This window comes from Sycon ciliatum, chromosome 13 (genome assembly GCF_964019385.1).
Source record: "Sycon ciliatum chromosome 13, ocSycCili1.1, whole genome shotgun sequence".
NCBI classification, from domain to species: Eukaryota; Metazoa; Porifera; class Calcarea; order Leucosolenida; family Sycettidae; genus Sycon; species Sycon ciliatum.
Window position 1 is genome coordinate 20,526,787 of NC_088655.1, and position 20,157 is coordinate 20,546,943.

The following is a 20,157-nucleotide window of genomic DNA, read 5'->3' on the forward strand; positions in this document are numbered from 1 at the left end:
GTACGTTATCTGGTCCAGCGTCCGCCCCAAGTCGAAGTGGACTGGTGACCGTGTCGTGTGTGACTGCCCACATCGGCGAGCTTGGTGAAATTATCGGTTGTGTGTTGTCTGGTCCAGCGTCCGCCCCACGTCGAAGTGGACCGGTGACCGTTTCTTGTGTGACATCCCACAGCGGCAAGCTGAGCGAAATCGACTTGGGCGAAGTGGTGAGCAGTAGTGATTGTTGCGAAACCACAAGTTCTCAAGAGTGAAAGTCCTTCTCGCTTGTGACATTGTGTTCGTTTCAATGTAGTTGTATCCCGACTCCGCCGTACCGCTGAAGTTTACGATGTGGTATACGCTACAGGCGCTATGTGCGGTTTGCTGTGTGCGCTTTAGTTGTATGTTGTATGTGTATGCTTTTCTCATTTACGCTGTCATTTTCACGCTATAACTACCTGGTGGTTTTAGTGTTAGTTATTCATTATTATTAGTCGATCGAAGTGAAATATACTGTCAAGAATAAATAGTTGTCCTCGTGCCGTGTGGGGTCGTTCGTTCCTCACACTTTAGAGAAACAGAGGGTTCACAACATTTGGCGACCACGCCAGGATACGAACCTGGAATCTCCTGATTCCCTCTAGTTCTCTAAAAGTCAGGAACGAACGACCACACGGCACGAGGACAACTATTCACTCTCAACAGTATATTGACTTCGATCGAGTAATTTATGAATAACTCACACTAAAACCACCAGGTAGTTATAGCGTGAAAATGACAGCGTATATGAGAAAAGCATACACATACAACATACAACTACAGCGCACACAGCAAAACGCACATAGCGCCTGTAGCGTATACCACGTCGTAAACATCAGCAATACGGCAGAGTCGGGATCCAACTGCATTGAAACGAACACAATGTCACAAGCGAGAAGGCCTTTAACTCTTGAGAACTTGTGGTTTCGCAACATTCTCCCCACCAAAGGGCTTCTCACCCCCATACAACAACTCACAAGTCAAAACCGACCGGGGTCTCTGATTAAACAAACAGAACGAGTCATCCGCTGCTGTGGGGGTGGCCAAGGTGGAATATCATTACTGCTCACCACTTTGGCCAACTCGATTCCGCAAAGCTTGCCGCTGTGGGCTGTCACACACGAAACGGTCACCGGTCCACTTCGACGTGGGGCGGACGCTGGACCAGACAACACACAACCGATAATTTCACCAAGCTTGCAGATTTGGGCTGTCTCCTACGACACGGTCACTGGGCCACTGTCTCGTGGGGCAGACGCTGGACCAGATAACATACATCCGATCTCCGTGTTTGACACAGTCTCGCCGCTCACTTCTTTCCGTGCTAACCAGTATCGCCCTTCTCATTTCTTTAGCTTCTATGCCTTGCGCTTCTAAGTCTTGCGCTTCTACGTCTTGCGCCTCTACGTCTTGCGCCTCTTCCTCATGCGCCTCTACGTCTTGCGCCTCTACATTTGCGCCTCTACGTCTTACGCCTCTACGTCTTGCGCCTCTACGTCTTGCGCCTCTACGTCTTGCGCCTCTACGTCTTGCGCCTCTACGTCTTGCGCCTCTACGTCTTGCGCCTCTACGTCTTGCGCCTGTACGTCTTGCGCCTCTACGTCTTGCGCCTCTACGTCTTGCGCCTCTACGTCTTGCGCCTCTACGTCTTGCGCCTCTACGTCTTCCGCCTGTACGTCTTGCGCCTCTACGTCTTGCGCCTCTACGTCTTGCGCCTCTACGTCTTGCGCCTCTACGTCTTGCCTCTCTACGTCTTGCGCCTCTACGTCTTGCGCCTCTACGTCTTGCGCTTCTACGTCTTGCGCCTGTACGTCTTGCGCCTCTACGTCTTGCGCCTCTACGTCTTGCGCCTCTACGTCTTGCGCCTCTACATTTTGCGCCTCTTCGTCTTTCGGCCGAGACTCCAGCTGCTTCTGAGCGTCTCCGACCGATGTCGCCATCCACTGCACCGACGCAGTGGGCCTTGGATCTGATCCTCCAACTGGTTTTAAATACTCCTCTGACCGCGGCTTGTCTGTAAGCAAAGTCTTCCACGCCTTGTCAGGCGTCCTTCTGACCGAGGCAAGCAAATCTCGCTTTGCTTCCTCATATGTACTGCTGGCGATGCGCTCGTTCGTCTTCTTGAGCTTTTCGTTAAACTATGTGCGGAGCGCACCCTCTTGCCGTCTAGCACTGCGCTCTTAAAACTGATTGCACTGTCGAAGCCTCTTCTCCACGTATTCTCTCAACCTATCGCCTTTAAATCCATACCACATTCCGGTGTCGATAAAGCTGGCTTCCAAATTATGTAGTTCTTCTAGTTCCTCTGCCATGCTTGCTTCAATCCTGGCGTGGTCGCCAAATGTTGTGAACCCTCTGGTTCTCTAAAAGTCAGGAACGAACGACCACACGGCACGAGGACAACTATGCACTCTCAACAGTATATTGACTTCGATCGAGTAATTTATGAATAACTAACACTAAAACCACCAGGTAGTTATAGCGTGAAAATGACAGCGTATATGAGAAAAGCATACACATACAACATACCACTACAGCGCACACAGCAAACCGCACATAGCGCCTGTAGCATATATCATGTCGTAAACATCAGCGGTACGATGGAGTCGGGATACAACTGCATTGAAACGAACACAATGTCACAAGCGAGAAGGCCTTTCACTCTTGGGAACTTGTGGTTTCGCAACATTTTAACAAATGGATACTCCTGCCAGCACTAAACGGCAGCGGCTAGCAAGTCCAGTCGACTTTTTTTTAGCCATGAGACTCGCATCGGACTGCAGACTTCTGAAAGAATGCATGGTGATCAGCATTCGGATCTGGGCTTTGAGCATGTTGAACAAGAACTTGAGTTCAGAATTATTTTCATTGAGCCGTGCGATTGGAGCAGCTCCTTGTTCACTCGCTCATTGTGTGGGCTCGCTGTTCCGTTTTATTGCTCTCTATTGCTCTCCAACTTATTTAGTGCTAAAGTGGTAGAGAGACCAAGCAGCGCAATATCCCCTCGGAGAAGTGGTATTTCAGTTTCGCTCGCCATGACTGTCATCACCTATGTTTCCACAGCGAAACCATCGATTCCGCTCGGCTTGTTGTGAAAGGTCGCTTTCCTTGCATCATACCTCTTTCATGGCATGCCAGGGAAGGCCAAGAAAGTGATTGCGACTCATTTGACAGCAGTTTGTGTCCAAATCAGCCCCTTAAAAATCCATCACGAAGTTTTTGTTAACGGAGAAAGTACAAGTAATGTTTAGTTCATTCGGGGCTGTCTCCGTATCTCACCAACTTATCCAGCTGCGAAAAGTCGCCACGCAGTACTGAATTTCGTTCGGCACTCTCAGCGCTGCTGTCCGCGTCACCATCTCGTGTCACGGATGTCTCAAACTCATCGTCTGCGCTGGCTCCGCTGATAGCTTGTCATCTGAGCAAAATCTCTTCACTTTCACCTGATTCTTCTTGCGGGGGATTATCACAGACAGCAGAGTATCTCTGGAGATCCAGCTGCCAAATATTCTAGTCGCTCATGCTCCATCAAGAATTTGTGACGGGATCGTTCCGCCAAGAAATTATTTGTTTCGCTCTCTTTTGAGCGCATTATTTGCAGACGTTACCTAGAGCGCAAACACCTCCAGATTCATGGCTGAAAACGCCTACCTGGAGAAACTACAACTGCGACGACGACAAATTATAGTGAAGCCACCAACAGGAAGGCACTTTCAAAGCGATAGCACAAGAAGTCTTTTTGCTTTGATCGCGGTGACTAAAAAACGACATCTGTTCGGTTTTTCGCAAATATTGGCATTTTGAAAAATCGCCAGGACCCCGGTTCTTGCTGCCGATGCCTCATAATATATGGCCCAATATCTGAGAAAATCGACCTTCGGGGCTGTTTTGGTGAAATTGATTTTTTTATTGCAAATTGATGTCTAGCCTTTGTAGAGTATTGTGACTTCGTTTCACGGCCATCTGACCAATATTGACCATGTCGAAATGCATTCTACAGTCAAGAGTCATGTTAATGAATTGTTCTTTTTTTTACAATTCTAAAAGATCAGTGTGTTTGGAGCCACCAAAAATTGTTTCCATGCTACATCAATAGCCAACTAATATAGTAAAATGCTTTGACTGTTCAGGTACTTCATTTCCAGCATTCCGTGACTTTATTGAGGTTGTGTAGTTGCAACAGCAGCAATAGCAGCATTAGAAGGAGAGGTTATTTATCTGTTCTCCTGGTGATGGACATGCTTGACAGGATAGTCTGCAACAGATTTTGACGGAACACCATGATACATGTAACAGCATTCACATACTTATTGTGAGTCAAACAGAGCAAATGCGTCCAGATTCGCCTTGTTGCACTTTGTGGAGACTGACCGTTTCCAAACATCAGTACCACAGCCTGAAAAGCGTTTCACACCACCAACTCAAAAGCAACAGAATGTTATTCGAGATTGGCCAGCCTCATGTGCTCCGTGATGGTCTGGTTCGCTATTATTAGCTCGAGTATCGAGCTTGCCATCCAAAACATTTTAGGATCATCGTCGCAAAGAAAACTCGCATCGTTTCGTGCTGTTTTAGCAGGTCTGGCGTGACACTCAGAGGAAACAGTTCTGTCACCCGCGCAAGGGCGGCCAGCGACCTTGTATGCGGCGTAACCTCAGGAATCCACCTGGTTGTCCTTGCCTGGAGCTGTAGCAGCTATCGCCGAGGCAGACTGTGATTGGCCTTGATCATACTCATCCAGGCCAAGTCCTCAACATCGTCGTCCCCGACAGGTAAGTATCGCGTGTAACTTGCGATCGATTCGCCTGACATGGGCTCTCAAAACTAGAAGCGCTGTCGCCGCTTGACAGGATATCCACAAAGAACGATGCATCACCGGCCATGGGATCGCGGCTGCTGTGCTCTGTGAGCCCAATAACCAACTGACACAAGAATCGCCTTCAATTTTCTTCCGCCATTGTCGTCTCTGCACTTTGCTTTGACGGAATCGATTTTTTTGCGAACAAATTTGTTTTTAGTGTTTTCTCAAAAAAAACGCGTAGCCCCGAAGGTCGAAAGTCTCAGATATCGGGCAATATTTGTGCTCTTCAAGATGCAGGGAAACCTGCTACACTAAGGAAATACACTCAAGTTTGATACACGCCATAATCTTGCACGCAGACCCGATTGGAAAGCCCAGAGGATATTTCAAATGTTATGGGTCAAGCGAGCGCAATATTCCCCTATCTGATAAGAGCTTGGAAGACCTTCTGGACACCACCATTGAGCAAGCTACCGGGTACGCACATGGAGCTGCCAAGAAGGTGCACGTAAGTGGTACCAGTGTAGTGATGTAATCATGTACATATGTATGAGAACTCGCAGAGCTTGAAGACGAAGCCTGCAATGGCTACCTCCAGACTTGTATTGTTGAAGTGTTGTCCATCTACATTGGCGCAGTGAACAGGTCAAGATGACAACGAAGGGCAGAGTGCCCAAGGATTTTGTGCCCGATTACACCGGCGACATCGGGGCCGATTTTGAGCTTTGACTCAAGGATGTCAATGACGACTTAGCAATTTGTAATGTTTCTACTGCTGCTGACAAAAAGCGTTTATTTTTGAATTTGGCCGGACTCTCAGCTAGCAAAGTTGTGAAGGGTCTGGTTATTCCTTTTCCGCCAGCAAATGATGATGGTTCTCCTGGAGACGAATACGTAGCACTGATGGACGCCGTTCTGGAGCACTTCCGTCCCACCATCAATACGACGTCAGAACGTCACAAATTCCGGCAGCTCAAACAAGGGCCGGAGGAATCCGTCTCCACCTTCGTTGGCCGTTTACGAGAGGGAGTGGACTTATGTAAATGCGGGGCGACGGATGTGGACAGCGTGGTAAACTCCCAGGTGCGAGACCAGTTGGTTGCAGGTTTGAAATCCCCCGAAGTTCGTCGCGAGTTGCTCAAGGAGTCCAGACTCACCCTCGCAGATGCCATCACCAAAGCAGTGGCACTGGAGACCTCCTATGCGGAGAGTAAGCTGTATGATCCGCCGGCAGAGCCTGCCAATCAGTTTAGCTCAGTGGCTGCCGTTAGTGCGACCAGACAGCAACGCAGACAGCCACGTACAGTATCTGGTTCTTGCAAGTACTGTGGCCGTACCCATGCTAAGGGAAAGTCGTTTTGCCCTGCAGCCGACATCCGCTGTCGCAGTTGTAGCAAGGTCGGACATTTTGCAGCCGTATGTCAGTCGCAACGCTCGGGATTAGATGCTAACGCCGTCGACGAGGAGCCCGCCGACCTAGCTGACCAGGCTCATTTGGTTTATGACACCGTGTACATGGCTGAGCAGACTGGGTCACACCGCCAGTTCCTCGCATCGCTATTGGTGGATGGCAAGGAGTGTGAAGGTTTGCTGGATACCGGTGCAAGCCGTACTATTCTCACCGATGACATTTTCCAGTCTAACGTTACCCGCAGCAGTAATCGTGTCCTCAAGGCATACACAGGCGGGGAGATTGCAACTTTTGGCATGGCTGATGTAACCATCGCATCTCCTACGCGTACCTTGTCTTTTGGTTCCAGCGCACCTGACGGACACTGGCAATTTAGTTGACACCGCACCAATTTCCATCTCCGTGGATGCTGAAGCTAGGCCGGTGGCTCAACCAGCACGACGTCCCCCATTTAGCGCCAAGGCCGACATTGAACATGAACTGCATCGCCTTGTCAAGGCAGACATCACCGAGCCAGTTAAGGAAGCGTCTGGATGGGTATCGCCGATCGTCCCAGTCCGTAAGTCAAACGGCACCTTGCGTTTATGTGTTGACTATCGGCAATTGAACAAGTCTATTGTTAGAGAGCGACGTTCATTGCCAACCATTGATGAAATTACTGCGGAGCTTGCGGGAGCGGAGGTTTTCTCGGTTTTGGACGCAGAGTCTGGTTTTCACCAGCTCTTGCTTGACGACCAATCCCGACCGCTTACCATGTTTACCATACACTTTGGTCTCTATCGTTTCAAACGACTGCCAATTGGCATATCCTGTGCTCCCGAGATATTTCAGCGTGTTGTAACCGATCTCCTTTCGGGTTTGCCTGGTGTTGTTGTCTATATAGATGACGTTTTGGTGTATGGTCGCAACCGGGCGGAACACGACGCACGGCTCGCTAGCGTTTTGGAACGACTCAAAGCTGCTAATTTCTGCCTCAATTGGGGCAAGTGTCGCACTTGACTGACATGTGTCAAGTATCTCGGCCATGACAAAGCAAGGTGTTCAACCTGACACATGCAAGCTTCAAGCTATCAGTGAACTGTCGGAGCCTACGTGCATCAGCAACGTTCAGCGTTTTCTCGCGATGGTCACCTATCTGGGCAAGTTTGTTCCTCAGCTGTCTCAAGTAACTGAGCCACTTCGTTCGATCGTCAAGCAGCCAGAGCCATTTGTAGCTACGGAGAGCCTGATTGCGGCATTTAACACAGTAAAGCAGGCAGTCGCTTCATCTCTGCAGACATTGGCGTACTTCCGCCCATCTCCAGATGTTCGTACGGCTGTCAGCTGCGATGTTTCGCCTCAAGGTTTGGGCGCTATCCTCTGGCAGCACGACGACAAGGGCCAGTGGGTGCCAGTCACTTGTGCCAGCCGATCATTGACTGATGTGGAGACACGCTATTTGCAGATGGAGCGTGAAATGTTGGGTGTGGTATTCGCTCTAACTCGTTTCCGCCAGTACGTTCTGGGCCGGGATGTGGACGTCTTCACGGATCACAGACCACTGCTCCATATAGTTCAGAAGCCGTTCGATGACGTCCCACACCGTCTCCAGCGCTGGCTAGTCTCTCTGATGCCGTATTCGTACTCACTCAAGCACATCCCAGGAAAGCAACTGTTGTGCGTTGACACTTTGTCTCGTGCTCCGCTGAAGACCACTGTCTCGTGTCCAGCTGAGTCCCGGTCATTGAATGAGTACGTCAACATGGTTCTTGAGGCAGCACCAGTCAACCTTGAGGAGATCCGCCGTTCCACTCAAGACGACGCAACGCTCCACAGTGTCCTGCAGCGTGTGCTCACCTCATCCTGGCGCGATGCCTCGACCGCTGAGCAGCCGTACTATCTCGTCAGAGATCAACTCACTGCTGCTGACAGTGTGTTGCTATTGTCGGCACGAGTTGTGATACCAGAAGGGCTACGCCATTCCGTCATGGCATTAGCGCATGAGGGACACCCGGGCCAGGAAGCCTTTCAAGATTCCCTCCGGCAGAGGGTTTGGTGGACAGGGCTCACCAAGGACGCTAGTCTGTATGTGGAACGTTGCTCCGAGTGTTGGCGACGTCGCGCAAACAGTCCGCAAGATCTTCTCCCCACTGAGATTGAAGACGTGTGGGAGAAGCTGGCAGTCGACCTGGTATCTATTGAGGGCCACTCTGTTCTCTCCCTCATTGATTATGGCTCCCGGTACCCTATCTTTAAGGTTCTGTCCTCTACAACCACTACAGCTATCATGGACGAGCTTGATGAAGTGTTTGCCCTATTCGGTCTACCGTCTGTACTGGTTTCGGATAACGGGCCACAGTTTGTGTCGGAGCAGATTACCACTTTCTTGCAGCGGCTGGGCATTCGTCACATCCGCTCCAGCCCACGTTATCCACGTTCCAATGGCATGGTGGAACGACTCCATCGTCTCATCAAGGAAAGAATGGTGGCACTGAAGCCTCATTTACCTTTCCGTCGACGACTGAACCAGGTTCTGTTCGACGTCTGACATTCTCGACACCGCATGTTGGGAACCTCTCCAAACGAGGCTCTGTTCTCTCGCCCATTGCGTAGCAGAGTTCCTACCATGATCCCTCCTCGCATTGTCAACCCCAGCATCCAGCTGAGAGCCAAGGCCACAATGGCACGTGATCATGACGCTCGTCGGGGAGTGAAGGCCTTGCCACATCTGCAGGCGGGCAAGCGGGTAATTCTCCATGACAGATACAATGATCCAGCCAAGCCGTGGACCGTGGTGGAGCAGTACGGGAGGCAAGTGGGAGTACCCGACGGTGTCCGAATTATGCTTCGTAACCGCCAACATGTCAGAGAATTGGTCTCACCTGCTGCTGCATCGTCTGATTGGCCTGAGTTTGTTGCCTCCGTACCCAAGTCACCGCTGTCCACGCCTCCTGTTAGTGTTCCGGTTCCGACTAGCCCGGCCGCACCACAATCGGCGACAGGTAGTGAGCCATTGGTGCCAGCGTCAACGGAAGCTGAGGCCCCTCTTACCCGTACTGCACTTGCTGACGCCTCACCCGCGTGTTCTTCGCCTCGTCCAGTTTCTCCTAGCGATGTCTGCAGGGATCAGACCAGCTCACCAGCCAGTGAGTCTCCCAAGCGATTTCATGATGGCATTAAAACCCGTTCTGGCTGTCAGGTAACCCTTACAGAGAAGGCCAGAGCGGCTTATGGATGACTGCTGCTGCTGTGGGACAGTGTGTCCATGGACACGTAGAGACCATTTTACCGTTTTTTTTGTGCTGAAGTTTTTTTGTTTTCTTCCTCGTTCACAACCGCTTGTCGGTAGTATGTAGCGTGGTTGTGTTTTGTTTTTTGTTTTTCTCAGTGATTTGCAGTTTTGAATGACTGGCGCATGGCATGCGCATTCGCATCGGGTTTTTTTCCTTCTTTTTTGTTTTTTCTCTTCAATTAATTGGCTTTTCCTTCTTCACTTTGTTCCTTTATTTTTATTTCTACTTCTTCTTCTTTTTTTTTATTTGAAGGGGAGATGTAGTGATGTAACCATGTACATATGTATAGTGTGCGCATGCGTGCATGCTTGCAGTAGAGAACTCGCAGAGCTTGAAGATGAAGCCTGCAATGGCTACCTCACGACTTGTATTGTTGTTGTGTTGTCCATCTACACCAGGGTGACAGGGCTGCATGTCCATTTCCCTGCAAGGTAGCGTTACACACTACTTCCCATTCAAGCATATCAATATGCTTTTATATTCGACACGGGCAGTAGAAAGTTCACCTTGAGTGTGTAATGGGCATGGACAGGGATAAACAGTACTGTATTGTGCACAAGACAGGGATGAGCATCATAACCTACAGCGTGCATCAAGTATAGACCTCCTGTTTCAAACAACCGTTGGGCCAGCATCTATACAACGCAGAATCTGTGATCACTTTGTGCATAAAAATGCCCGAAATTGACGGTTTGTTTCGAATGCTGGAGAAATCTATGAGTTGAATTTGAGGAGCTTCCAGAGTAATGTCCAGAAGAAAATTCTCAAAAAGCTCAAATGAAATTTAATTGTTTCAAATGCACAGTGTTATGCACAAGGTGATCACATGTGTAGATGCTGGCTAACGGATTTTTGAAACCAGAGGTCTATACTTTTCAAACGCACACTAGTGCTGGACTGGGAAATTCGGCTCAAGGCTGGGGATCTTTGCCCTGTACAGAGTGGCTCATGCTGAGTTGAATCTGCAAAACTGCATTTCGCTTGATATACTACTGTAGTGGACGTAGAAATCCGATGGGATAACCCGGGAACCCGGGCCGGCACCCTGGGATGGGATAACCCGGGAACCCGGGCCAGCACCCTTCTTGCTCTTGGCGCGTTAACGCACTGTAGTTCCCGTATACACTAGAATGGACCAGCATTGCTCGCGGCTGCAAGGCCAGCGCTCCGTGGCCGCTTGACTGCTCAACGGATTTCAATGTCCACCACTGCAGTAGCCAAAAGCGACATGAGGCTCCAGACCAGACAGTCTGAGACGGTGGGGTGAAGTTTTCTATTAACAAAAACCTGCCTATGTGTGTCCTTGACTTCCAACAGTACTACACTACTGCCATTTGGCAGTGAGTCTGGTTTTCAACAGCAACTTCAAACTGAACTGTGGCCTACCTCCGCTGCTGCCGCCACCACCGAAGCCACCACGAGACTCACTCTCTGGTGCTTGTGTGCAGTCTCTCGCAACGTGCCCCGTCTTTCCACATGTATAACAAGTCTTCTCCTCTGAGTGCTCCTTGTCACAATCGTAAACAGAAACACTGTTACAAGCTTGGCGGACATCAAGCACACTGTTCTCGGATTTTCAATCACAGCCTTTGGCTTACAAAACACGAAGTCTTGGTTCCATAGAGGCTGACAGACCTTCACTAACTCACCCCCACGACCACGACCTCCTCGGCCACGCCGCGTCTACCACCTCGACCTCGCGAGCTGCCGCCTCCTGATAGGCAGTCACGGGAAAAATGTCCTGACTCTCCACAGTGGAAACAATCTCCACTCCACATGACTGCTGCTAGCTAGAAGGCCAGACCTGATAAACAAAAAATAACCTCCGAACGAAAGCCGCTCCTTTTCACCAAAGGACTTCAGAGAGACGGCAAGCTAGCTGCATACATCTAGCTGACGTGCAGCAGCTATTGCAATAGCCAACATAACTCATCGTGAGGCGTAAAGCCGTGGCTCATGATCAGTTGACTCAATGCAATTCAAAAACTACACGCAAAAATCCAGTCATTTTTGCATCAAATGTTGCACCAAAACATGTTGGTGGTGCAAGGAGAAGTTTGTTGTTTGGAGTGACAAGTGATCACCGCTGCTTTTCCTTGTCAGAGTCAACAATTCACTTTGTTCTGCAGCGTTGGGAGTGGTGTTGGAGTAGAAATTGCTGACTAGACATCGTGGAGGGGCGAGCTTTCCTGCGCAGGTATGAGTTTGGACGTATTTCAGCATGGTGGAGTGGCAAAATTCAAAATTGTTTATTTCAACAAAACCCAAAAAAGGATGATGGCGGACATGTCCTCAGTGCTAGGAGAGGTGCTCTACTATCTGCATGCTCAAGAAATAATTCAAGTACTTCTTCAGCGTCATTGAAATTGTCGCTTCGCACATTGCAATATTTGAGACTTGGCTCGTCTTAGTCAGACTGTCGGAATCGCTTTTTTCTGAGTTCGACCCTTCCTGCGCAATGTCTACTTGTCACTGAAGCCATGATGGTCTCGGACTTTGTCGGAGCTCTCTTCCGCACCAAGCAAATTCATTGCGCTCCGCACTATTCCGCCTCAGAGCGCATTTCGTTTTCTGGAGTTCGTGCCGTCCCACATCGTTCACGTGGGCATTTACCAAGACTGCAAGCTCGGGTATAAGAATCCTGGTATCTCTCCTGAATACGAAATGCAGAAGTTGTCGATGGCAAGAAAAAAGCGGTCTCAAATTCCTAAAATGCGCTACTTGTGGCGCATGTTGATGCGAAGGTAGCAGGTCTGAAAACACCAACAAAATCAGCGAAGCGCTTGCCAAGGAAAGAAGGTGCGAAACTGCTTACCCTATCCTGCTGGAAGGTCGTTATAGTGTACTTGAAAAATGCTAGCTTGCCTTCATCGCCTGCCACCTGGAGGCATGGATCGCTTGAAAACGAAGTTTCTTGACCTGAATTTGACCGCGCGTCTTGTTCAGCGTATTGTTGAGTGCTGAAGGGTCTGCCTCAAACTCTGATGAAGACGTCGACCTTAGCTGCGAGTGCACCGAAGCGGGGGGCCACAAACTAAAGCTTGGTCCGTCGACAATGCTCTTCCTCAATTTCTAGCTGATTTCTTTGCCCTTCGAGTGGACAAAATAAATTCGAAAAATCGCTCTGGGAAGCGACAATTTTAATGACGCGGAGGAAGTAAGCAAACTGTCATCATTTACTGTTGCTTTGTACACTATTGATCTCTACACGCAACCACCATCAAGGGGGCACTGTGTGGCGCTACGCTAGTTACAGTCTTGGCAGGGTGTTGCGGCTGATTTGTAGTTGCTGTGAGAATGTATTAATTTTGTTGTTGGCATTGATAATGCTTCCGACGTTTTGCATTCAGCTATAACTGACCTTTACTGTGTTCCTGTCACGGCTGTTAGCTGCACTTGGATCACGGTAACTTAGTTTTCTGCACGTGAACCATTCAAAATCAATGCATGCTCATGCATAACCTGTCAGCTGGCCTGCTCAAACAAGCATTTCACAGGTAACAATTCCATCAAATTTGAGATATCGCTTCGTTCTAAGTCTCAAAACAGTTCTAAAGTCACCAAACCATGCTGGTAATCGATGGCTATTCAATGTTAACATCTTCAGGAAGACTTCAGCCATTTCCTGAGAGCCTTTTGGGCATCGTTTCCGTTATTTTCCACGGTGTTCTTCTTCCTTCTGTCTGGAGCTGCAATTGCATCCTGGAATTATTTGAAAGGTATTTCGTGCGGGCTGTGGGGATTCCATCAGGCATAAACGGACATCGTTAAAGGATAACTGGTAACTTTCACCCTTCAAGGAGGTGGACTTCCAAGGCTTTCATTCTGCCTGATACTACTCTCTACTGTATTGGAATCGTTGTTTAGGCACCTGTAGCTGTCTTATTTGGTAGATCTGCTGTTTTCAGTCACTTGGGACACTGCGTCTAGTCTATTTGTCTTTCATTCGTGCCATCGAGGCATCCATCGGTTTTGTGGGGTGCCTAGGCCTGTATTTGTGAAGTTCTCGAGTAAGACCCTAATTCTTGACTGGAGTCACGACTTGAATTGTATTTACTGGGTGAGCCCTCGTTCACGCAATTGTCTTTATCGTAATAGTCAACATCTGCTTGATGGGCAGACTAGCGGCTAGAATAGGGATGACCGAATGGTCCAAGTGTCTACACGATTATTGTTTCCATCATCGTGAAATGATCGTTGTGGAATTGCAGTCGTCTGCCTTTGGCACTGAGGACCTGAGGAGAGTTGATTGTTACTTCTGCTCAGGAATGAAGCGATCATCAGCTCTCTTTGTTCTAATTATTGACAGGACATACCGGCATCGCAATCAGGTAAAGATTAGGCAAACCTCACCAGCCTCGAACAAGAGTAGAAGATATTTTCTCCAAATGCAAAGACGATATTTGTGAGTTTGTGACTTGCATTTGCGTGCATACATGAGCAAGTCACGGACCACGGCTCGTGCGCGGTTACCATGCCATCTCGAACCGACGCCATCTCCCTAAGTTGCCGCTTCTTGACAGCCGTGCTGTTAATTACTTTGTTCAGTGGTGAGCCTTTCGGGAAGTGTTTATCAATGAGACATAGGAATTTTCCCGTCACATTTGTGGTACGTTTTTGCTGAACGAAGGGTTCAACCACGTGATGTTGCGCTGATGGTTTAATCGGGCCGCCCCTCTCTACAATGAGGGGCTCCACGCCAGTGGATATGAGGAGGAGGGTGAATATATAAGCGAACGGAAAGAGGGGCGGGGCAAGAAGAGGAGAAACCGCATCCACAAAAGGAAAATGTGATTTCAGGGTGCATGCATCTGCATGAGCGTGCAAACACTCATACATCAAAATCCATTGATTAAGAATGCTGCCATGATGAATGGCTGGTGCCATGACACCTCAGTGTATACTAATTGGGAAATCATTCAAGTCTACTTCTCATTCACCATAAAGCTGATGAAACGGGACGAAGGAACCTGTACGGATGGCTGGGGTGACCTGTAGACGGTCTTACTATCCGTACAGTATGACATGCAGCAGCTATTGCTATAGCCAACCTAACTCATCACGAGGCACCCCTTCGAATGTCAACAAGGCAAAACTCACCTGAATAAGCACGAAGTGCTGGCATAGTTGATTTGGTTTCGGTTGTTCCTGGTTCCAGCTTTGCTGTTGCTCGAGGTGCCCATGATGCTGTTGCTGATATTGGTGCTACTGCTGCTGTTGCTGCTGCTGCTACTGCTGCTGGTGCTGCTGGTGCAGCTACTGCTGGTGCTGCTACTGCTGTTACTGCTACTGCTGGTGCTGCTACTGCTGGTGCTGCTACTGCTGGTGCTGCTACTGCTGGTGCTGCTGCTACTGCTGGTGTTGCTGCTACTGCTCGTGCTGCTACTGCTGGTGTTGCTGCTACTGCTGGTGCTGCTACTGATGGTGGTGCTACTACTACTGCTTCTCCTCCTCCAGGCCCTCCTCTTGCTGCTGCAGTTCTGCTTTTCATTGGTGGAGACAGTGGTGCTAATTGCTGTCCAAGTGGCAATGGTTTTGTTGCAGTCGGGTTGGATGGATACACTGCAAATCCTGCTGACGCAGCTGCTGCTGTTGTTTCTTCCTTAGTTGGCATGGTTACAGGTGGGTCTGCTCTGACAGCTGTGACCTTGACGGATTCCGGTCGCTCAATATCAACACTGGAGAGCAATTCTGGTCATGTGACAAAATGAAAACAAAGAACGAAGAAAGAAAACCGCAACAATCATGACAATATCATTATCCCAAGCTTCAGAGAGCTTACTGGCATCGCCAGGACTCGAAGCAGGGAACCCTGCCCTTGCACTAGTGTTTTCATCATTTCCTTGATCCCAATGTCTGCCCCGATACCAATGTCTTACTTAACCCATACAATTATCTTCATGGTGAGAAAGGAAAGACGTAACGGCGTACTTCAAGTTGCTAGGTAGCCACCATCACCTGCTACCTGGAGACTTGGATCGCTTGAAAATAAATATCCTGAATTGAACGAGTCTTCTTCAGCCTTTTGTCAAGTGCTATTGGGAGAGTGTCTGCTTTAATCTCTGAGGAATATGCTCACCTCAGCTGCAGGAGCAGTGCAGCAGAAGGCCACATTTCAAGCAATTGTGAATGCCTTGTACCATACTGTAGGGTTCAACAGGGTCATGGTGGAGACTGCCATTGAGGTACTCGGCAACAAAGCCGCACCACCTATATGTGTACAAAAGGTTCGCAACGCGTTCGATTGGGGACCCGTTTGTCGCAGATTCTTCCGACCAAGACCATTCGACTCAGCGTTACAAACACTACGTTCCCTGCAATTTTCAGCTCGACAAATCTTGATGTGTTCCGCATGGAATAGTCCAGCCTCATTTATGCTACAACGATTATTCCACAGCCGTGACAAGTGACAAAACAATGGACAGTTCCCGGTCCTAAAGCTTTCAGATCCTGTAATGTTGTGAGCCTTGAATCGAAAAGTCATGCCAGTGGTTCAAAAAGCCTGCACTGTTCGTCAATCGAGAACCGTTTGAAATACGCCAAGTGCTAGTTTGCACCAAAAATCGCTATGCGGCAGGCCGCTGGAGTCCACGCGAGTCAGCATTGAACACCAATCAGAGCCCTCGCATTACTCTTCTACATTTTGACGACTCTGCTCTCCAGAGATCTGATAATTATATCAGCCCCATCTGCAATAGCTGAAGCTTCATCAATCGCAAACGCGGCAGTTCTCACTCTTGACCGGCCCGCGCGGCCATTTATTCTGCAGAATACTGAAATTCTCAGCTCCAGGCAGAACTCATGACGGTCGGCCATGGCTGCATCCTCACTCTCACATGGAGTTACGTCGTCAGGGTCGCTTGCACCACCTACTATCGGTCGCCAAATCATTTGAAATAGCATTGCCACTATTGCTTTCACGCACTTCTTTTGACTTAGCTCCACTCTATGGCGTTGCAGAGGGGTTGTATCGACTGTCGGGGCCGCATGATGTCATGGTGCCGCACCCGAAACTCAATTTTTCAAACGGAAATATCTCAAGAATGCTTTGTCGGAGACATGTGGGACTAACACCCCAAACTCTATGGACACTGAAATTTAAATACCGTAAAGTTTTGTATTAAAGGGCGCACTTGAATAGAAGCCGCCCTCGAATAGAAGCCGCAATTTTGGGCCCATCAAATGACACATAAGCCTGTTTTTAGTGTTGACATACATAGAAATACCTGTCTTGTATAGAAGAGGGTTACTCTACTTCACCTCTCCCCCTGGTGGTATGCCAAACAAAATACTAAAAAGCGCAACAAAGCAAAACTAACGGAAGCGCTGAGGGGGTACAAGCGAACCACGCTGACGAAGGCCAGATGGGCGAAACTGATACGGAGAAGGATCATCGGCAGGGGCTAGAAGCGGCACATAATTAGGATCTCGGGGATCGGACCGAGACCCAGCATCAGGGACAGTAAGCGCAGCTGGCACATCAATAACAGCAGGCACATCAGCAATAGCATCTGCAGCAGGCACATCAACAACAGCATCTGCAGGAGGCACATCAGCAACAGCATCTGCAGGTGGAACATCAGCAACAGCATCTGCAGCAGGCACATCAGCAACAGCATCTGCAGGAGGCACATCAGCAACAGCATCTGCAGCAGGCACATCAGCAACAGCATCTGCAGCAGGCACATCAGCAACAGCATCTGCAGCAGGCACATCAGCAACAGCATCTGCAGCAGGCACATCAGCAACAGCATCTGCAGCAGGCACATCAGCAAACACCTCAGCACCAACATCAGGCTTCAGCAGTTCAACATTCACCACTTTCTCACCACCAGCAGCCTCATTGTGAATTACCACAGTAGAAGGGGACACAATGTGATCTACCACCCACTCACGCTCATATGTGTGAGCGGTGTGCTATACACACCTCCTACGTGACACTTGACACAATCAGTATCATACTTTACACTATATGCATCGTCTCACTGGTGGCAGCGGCTAGATTCAACGCAAGGAAGAGGATGGCAGCGAAGTTCAAGCACGAGTTTGGAGCATCCACAACACTGAGCGAGTGGAGAGTGTTCGTCGCTGCATACAGGAATACAAAGGCTCTCAACGACAAGCTAAAGGACGTGTCAGGAGAGGCCAAACTATGGGCGGAGGATAAGGAGTTCCGGGCTCGAATGATTATGCAACAGCTCCAGGGGGAACCGCTATTGTGGCTGAGCCAGGACGAGAACAAAGATGCTCTTAAGGATGATGAGGAAGTCATGAAGCTGCTGGAGTCACGGTATGGCCACACTAAGGCCAGGGTGGCCTACATTAACGATTTCGAAGAATCGTTCCAGGAAGGGAGAGAAACGACTCCAGCTTTCCTCAGTCGTCTACAACAGCTGGCTGGCACTGCATTCCCGAACCTCTCAGACGAGGCTCGGCGGGAGAGAGTACTATCAAAGTTCGTGCGCAGTGTGCGAGACCAACGGCTAAAGGAGGAACTATAGGTGTTTGGATTCATCAAGGAGGAGACGAGCACGGCCAAGGTGTACGAGGAAGTGCTGTCCAACGCGACTAGGCTCGAGTCGCGTTGGCGGGCAGCCGAGGACAGTAGGACCTCACAGCCGAGCGCAAACATCCTGCAGACAGACCCTGTGGTGAATGAGCTAAGGACCCAGGTCACAGAGTTGAGAGAACAAGTCGCTGCACTGCGCACAGATGCCACTCGAACTCCACAGACGGGGAGACGACCAGGACTGGGCAATTGGAAATGCTGGTACTGTGGGTCACAGAATCACCGAGGAGGCTGGCGGGACTGCCCGTCGAGGAAGAGGGAGTCACCAACCTGGAGGCCATGGGCACAAGCCGAGCAGCGTACGAGCCAGAAGGGTTTTCGGTAAAGCCCCACTGGCCCAGCCTGCAGGGCGGCGGTAACAGAGGGCAATATTTGCAGACTGAGCCGAAGACCCAGTGCGTGCAGGGATTGCGACGGAGTCCCTTTGTGCGTGCGCAGATGGGGGGTCAAGAGGTGAGCATGCTCCTGGACACGGGTGCAGACATCAGCTTAATCAGCAGGGCACACCTCAGCGAACACCAGAAGCAGCATATACAGCCAACATCACAGTAGAACCCAAGAGCTGCGTCCGGCAATGTGGTCAAGATGGAGGGTGTGCTACGGATGACGGTTCGGATGGGTAGGGTCATTGTCACCAGCCACCCGTTTCACGTAGTGACAGACCTGGTGGTGCCCATGATAGGGGGCGCAGACTTCCTGAGTCGGCTGGGAAAGCAAACCTGGGACTGGCCAAACAGCACGCTGATCACGCAGGGACACCACCTGAAACTGGAAACAGTATATCGCAACTCCCGTCCTCTGGACCGAGCACACCGGCCAACAGGAGTGTGTAGGGTCATGGTGCAGGACACGATCAAGGTTAAACCGGGCGAGGAGGCATTGATCCCATGCACATTCAGCGGTCGGACGCCCAGTGCAGAATACCTCCTCGAGCCAACCATGGCAAGCAACAACGACACAGTCAGAGCAATGTGCTGTCTGCTGCGTCCCACGGCATTCGAGGCCACGGTACGCATGGTGAATGCAGGGAACAGTGAAGCAGTACTGCACAAAGGAAAGGTGGTGGGAATAGCACGTGCTGAATTGGAAGTGTCGCTGCAGAACCCGGCGAAGAGTGATGAGCCGAGGCGGCAGGTAACGGGGTTCAAGCTGGATGAAAGCCTACAGGACAGCAAGAAGCAGGAGATTCAGGAGCTGGTCAACGGGTATGGCGATGTGTTTTTGGCGGAAGGCGTTCAGCTACCGACGGCAAGAACTGGCATCCAGCATGAAATCCACCTCAAGAGTGATACAGCACCCCAGTGGTCAAGACCTCGTAGGATGGCACCGGACGCACGGAAGGAGGTGCGGGACGAAGTCGAGTACCTCATTCAGGCATCCCTACAGGATCTCAGTGTTACATTTGGTAGTGTCGTACATGACCCAGCGCGTCCCGCCACTCTTCAAGCTCCCTTGGGACCAACCCAACAATGTGGTTTCTCTGCTTTCCAGCCAGTCGCAGTTTCTGCCGTCGAGTCCTGCTTGAGTTCTGTGGACCCAAGTAAGGCGACTGGCAGTGATGGTGTGCCTGGCCTACTTCTACACAAGTTCTCCTCAATATTGGCACCCAATCTCACCAAAATTATCAACTATTCGCTCAGAACAGGCCAACTTCCTTCCACCTTCAAATCCTCACATGTCACCCCTCTGTTTAAGGGTGGCGACCCAACCTCACCTACAAACTACCACCCAGTTTCCCTGCTACCCATCATCTCCCGTATTCTGGAGGCATTTGTAAAGAAACAGCTCACCACCTATCTCGAATCAGCCCAGCTTCTACCCACCAGCCAATTTGCCTATCGTAAACAACACTCCACAGAGGATGCACTTGCCCTCGCAGTCAACAGATGGTCTCTAGCCAAATCTCGACGAGAGTACACCGGAGTTGTGTTCGTAGATATGTCGAAAGCGTTTGATCGCGTTCAGCACGAGCGTCTTCTGACTGAACTCTTCTCTCTTGGCATATCTGGTACTCCACTCACTTGGTTTGCTGATTACCTCTCAGGCCGCTTCCAGCAGATCAGAGTTCAAGGACATCTCTCTCCTG

General features: G+C 49.9%; 1 protein-coding gene across 3 annotated transcripts in view; it reads right to left on the bottom strand.

The window, feature by feature from the left end:
• Positions 1 to 20,157, bottom strand: part of LOC135829600 (uncharacterized) — a 373,880-nt gene that overhangs the window by 146,712 nt on the left and 207,011 nt on the right. For all 3 annotated transcript variants that reach the window (XM_065341993.1, XM_065341995.1, XM_065341994.1), the window contains one exon: positions 14,603 to 15,193. In XM_065341993.1, the coding sequence (XP_065198065.1) occupies positions 14,603 to 15,193 (591 nt within the window). The remainder of the gene's footprint in view (positions 1 to 14,602; positions 15,194 to 20,157) is intronic.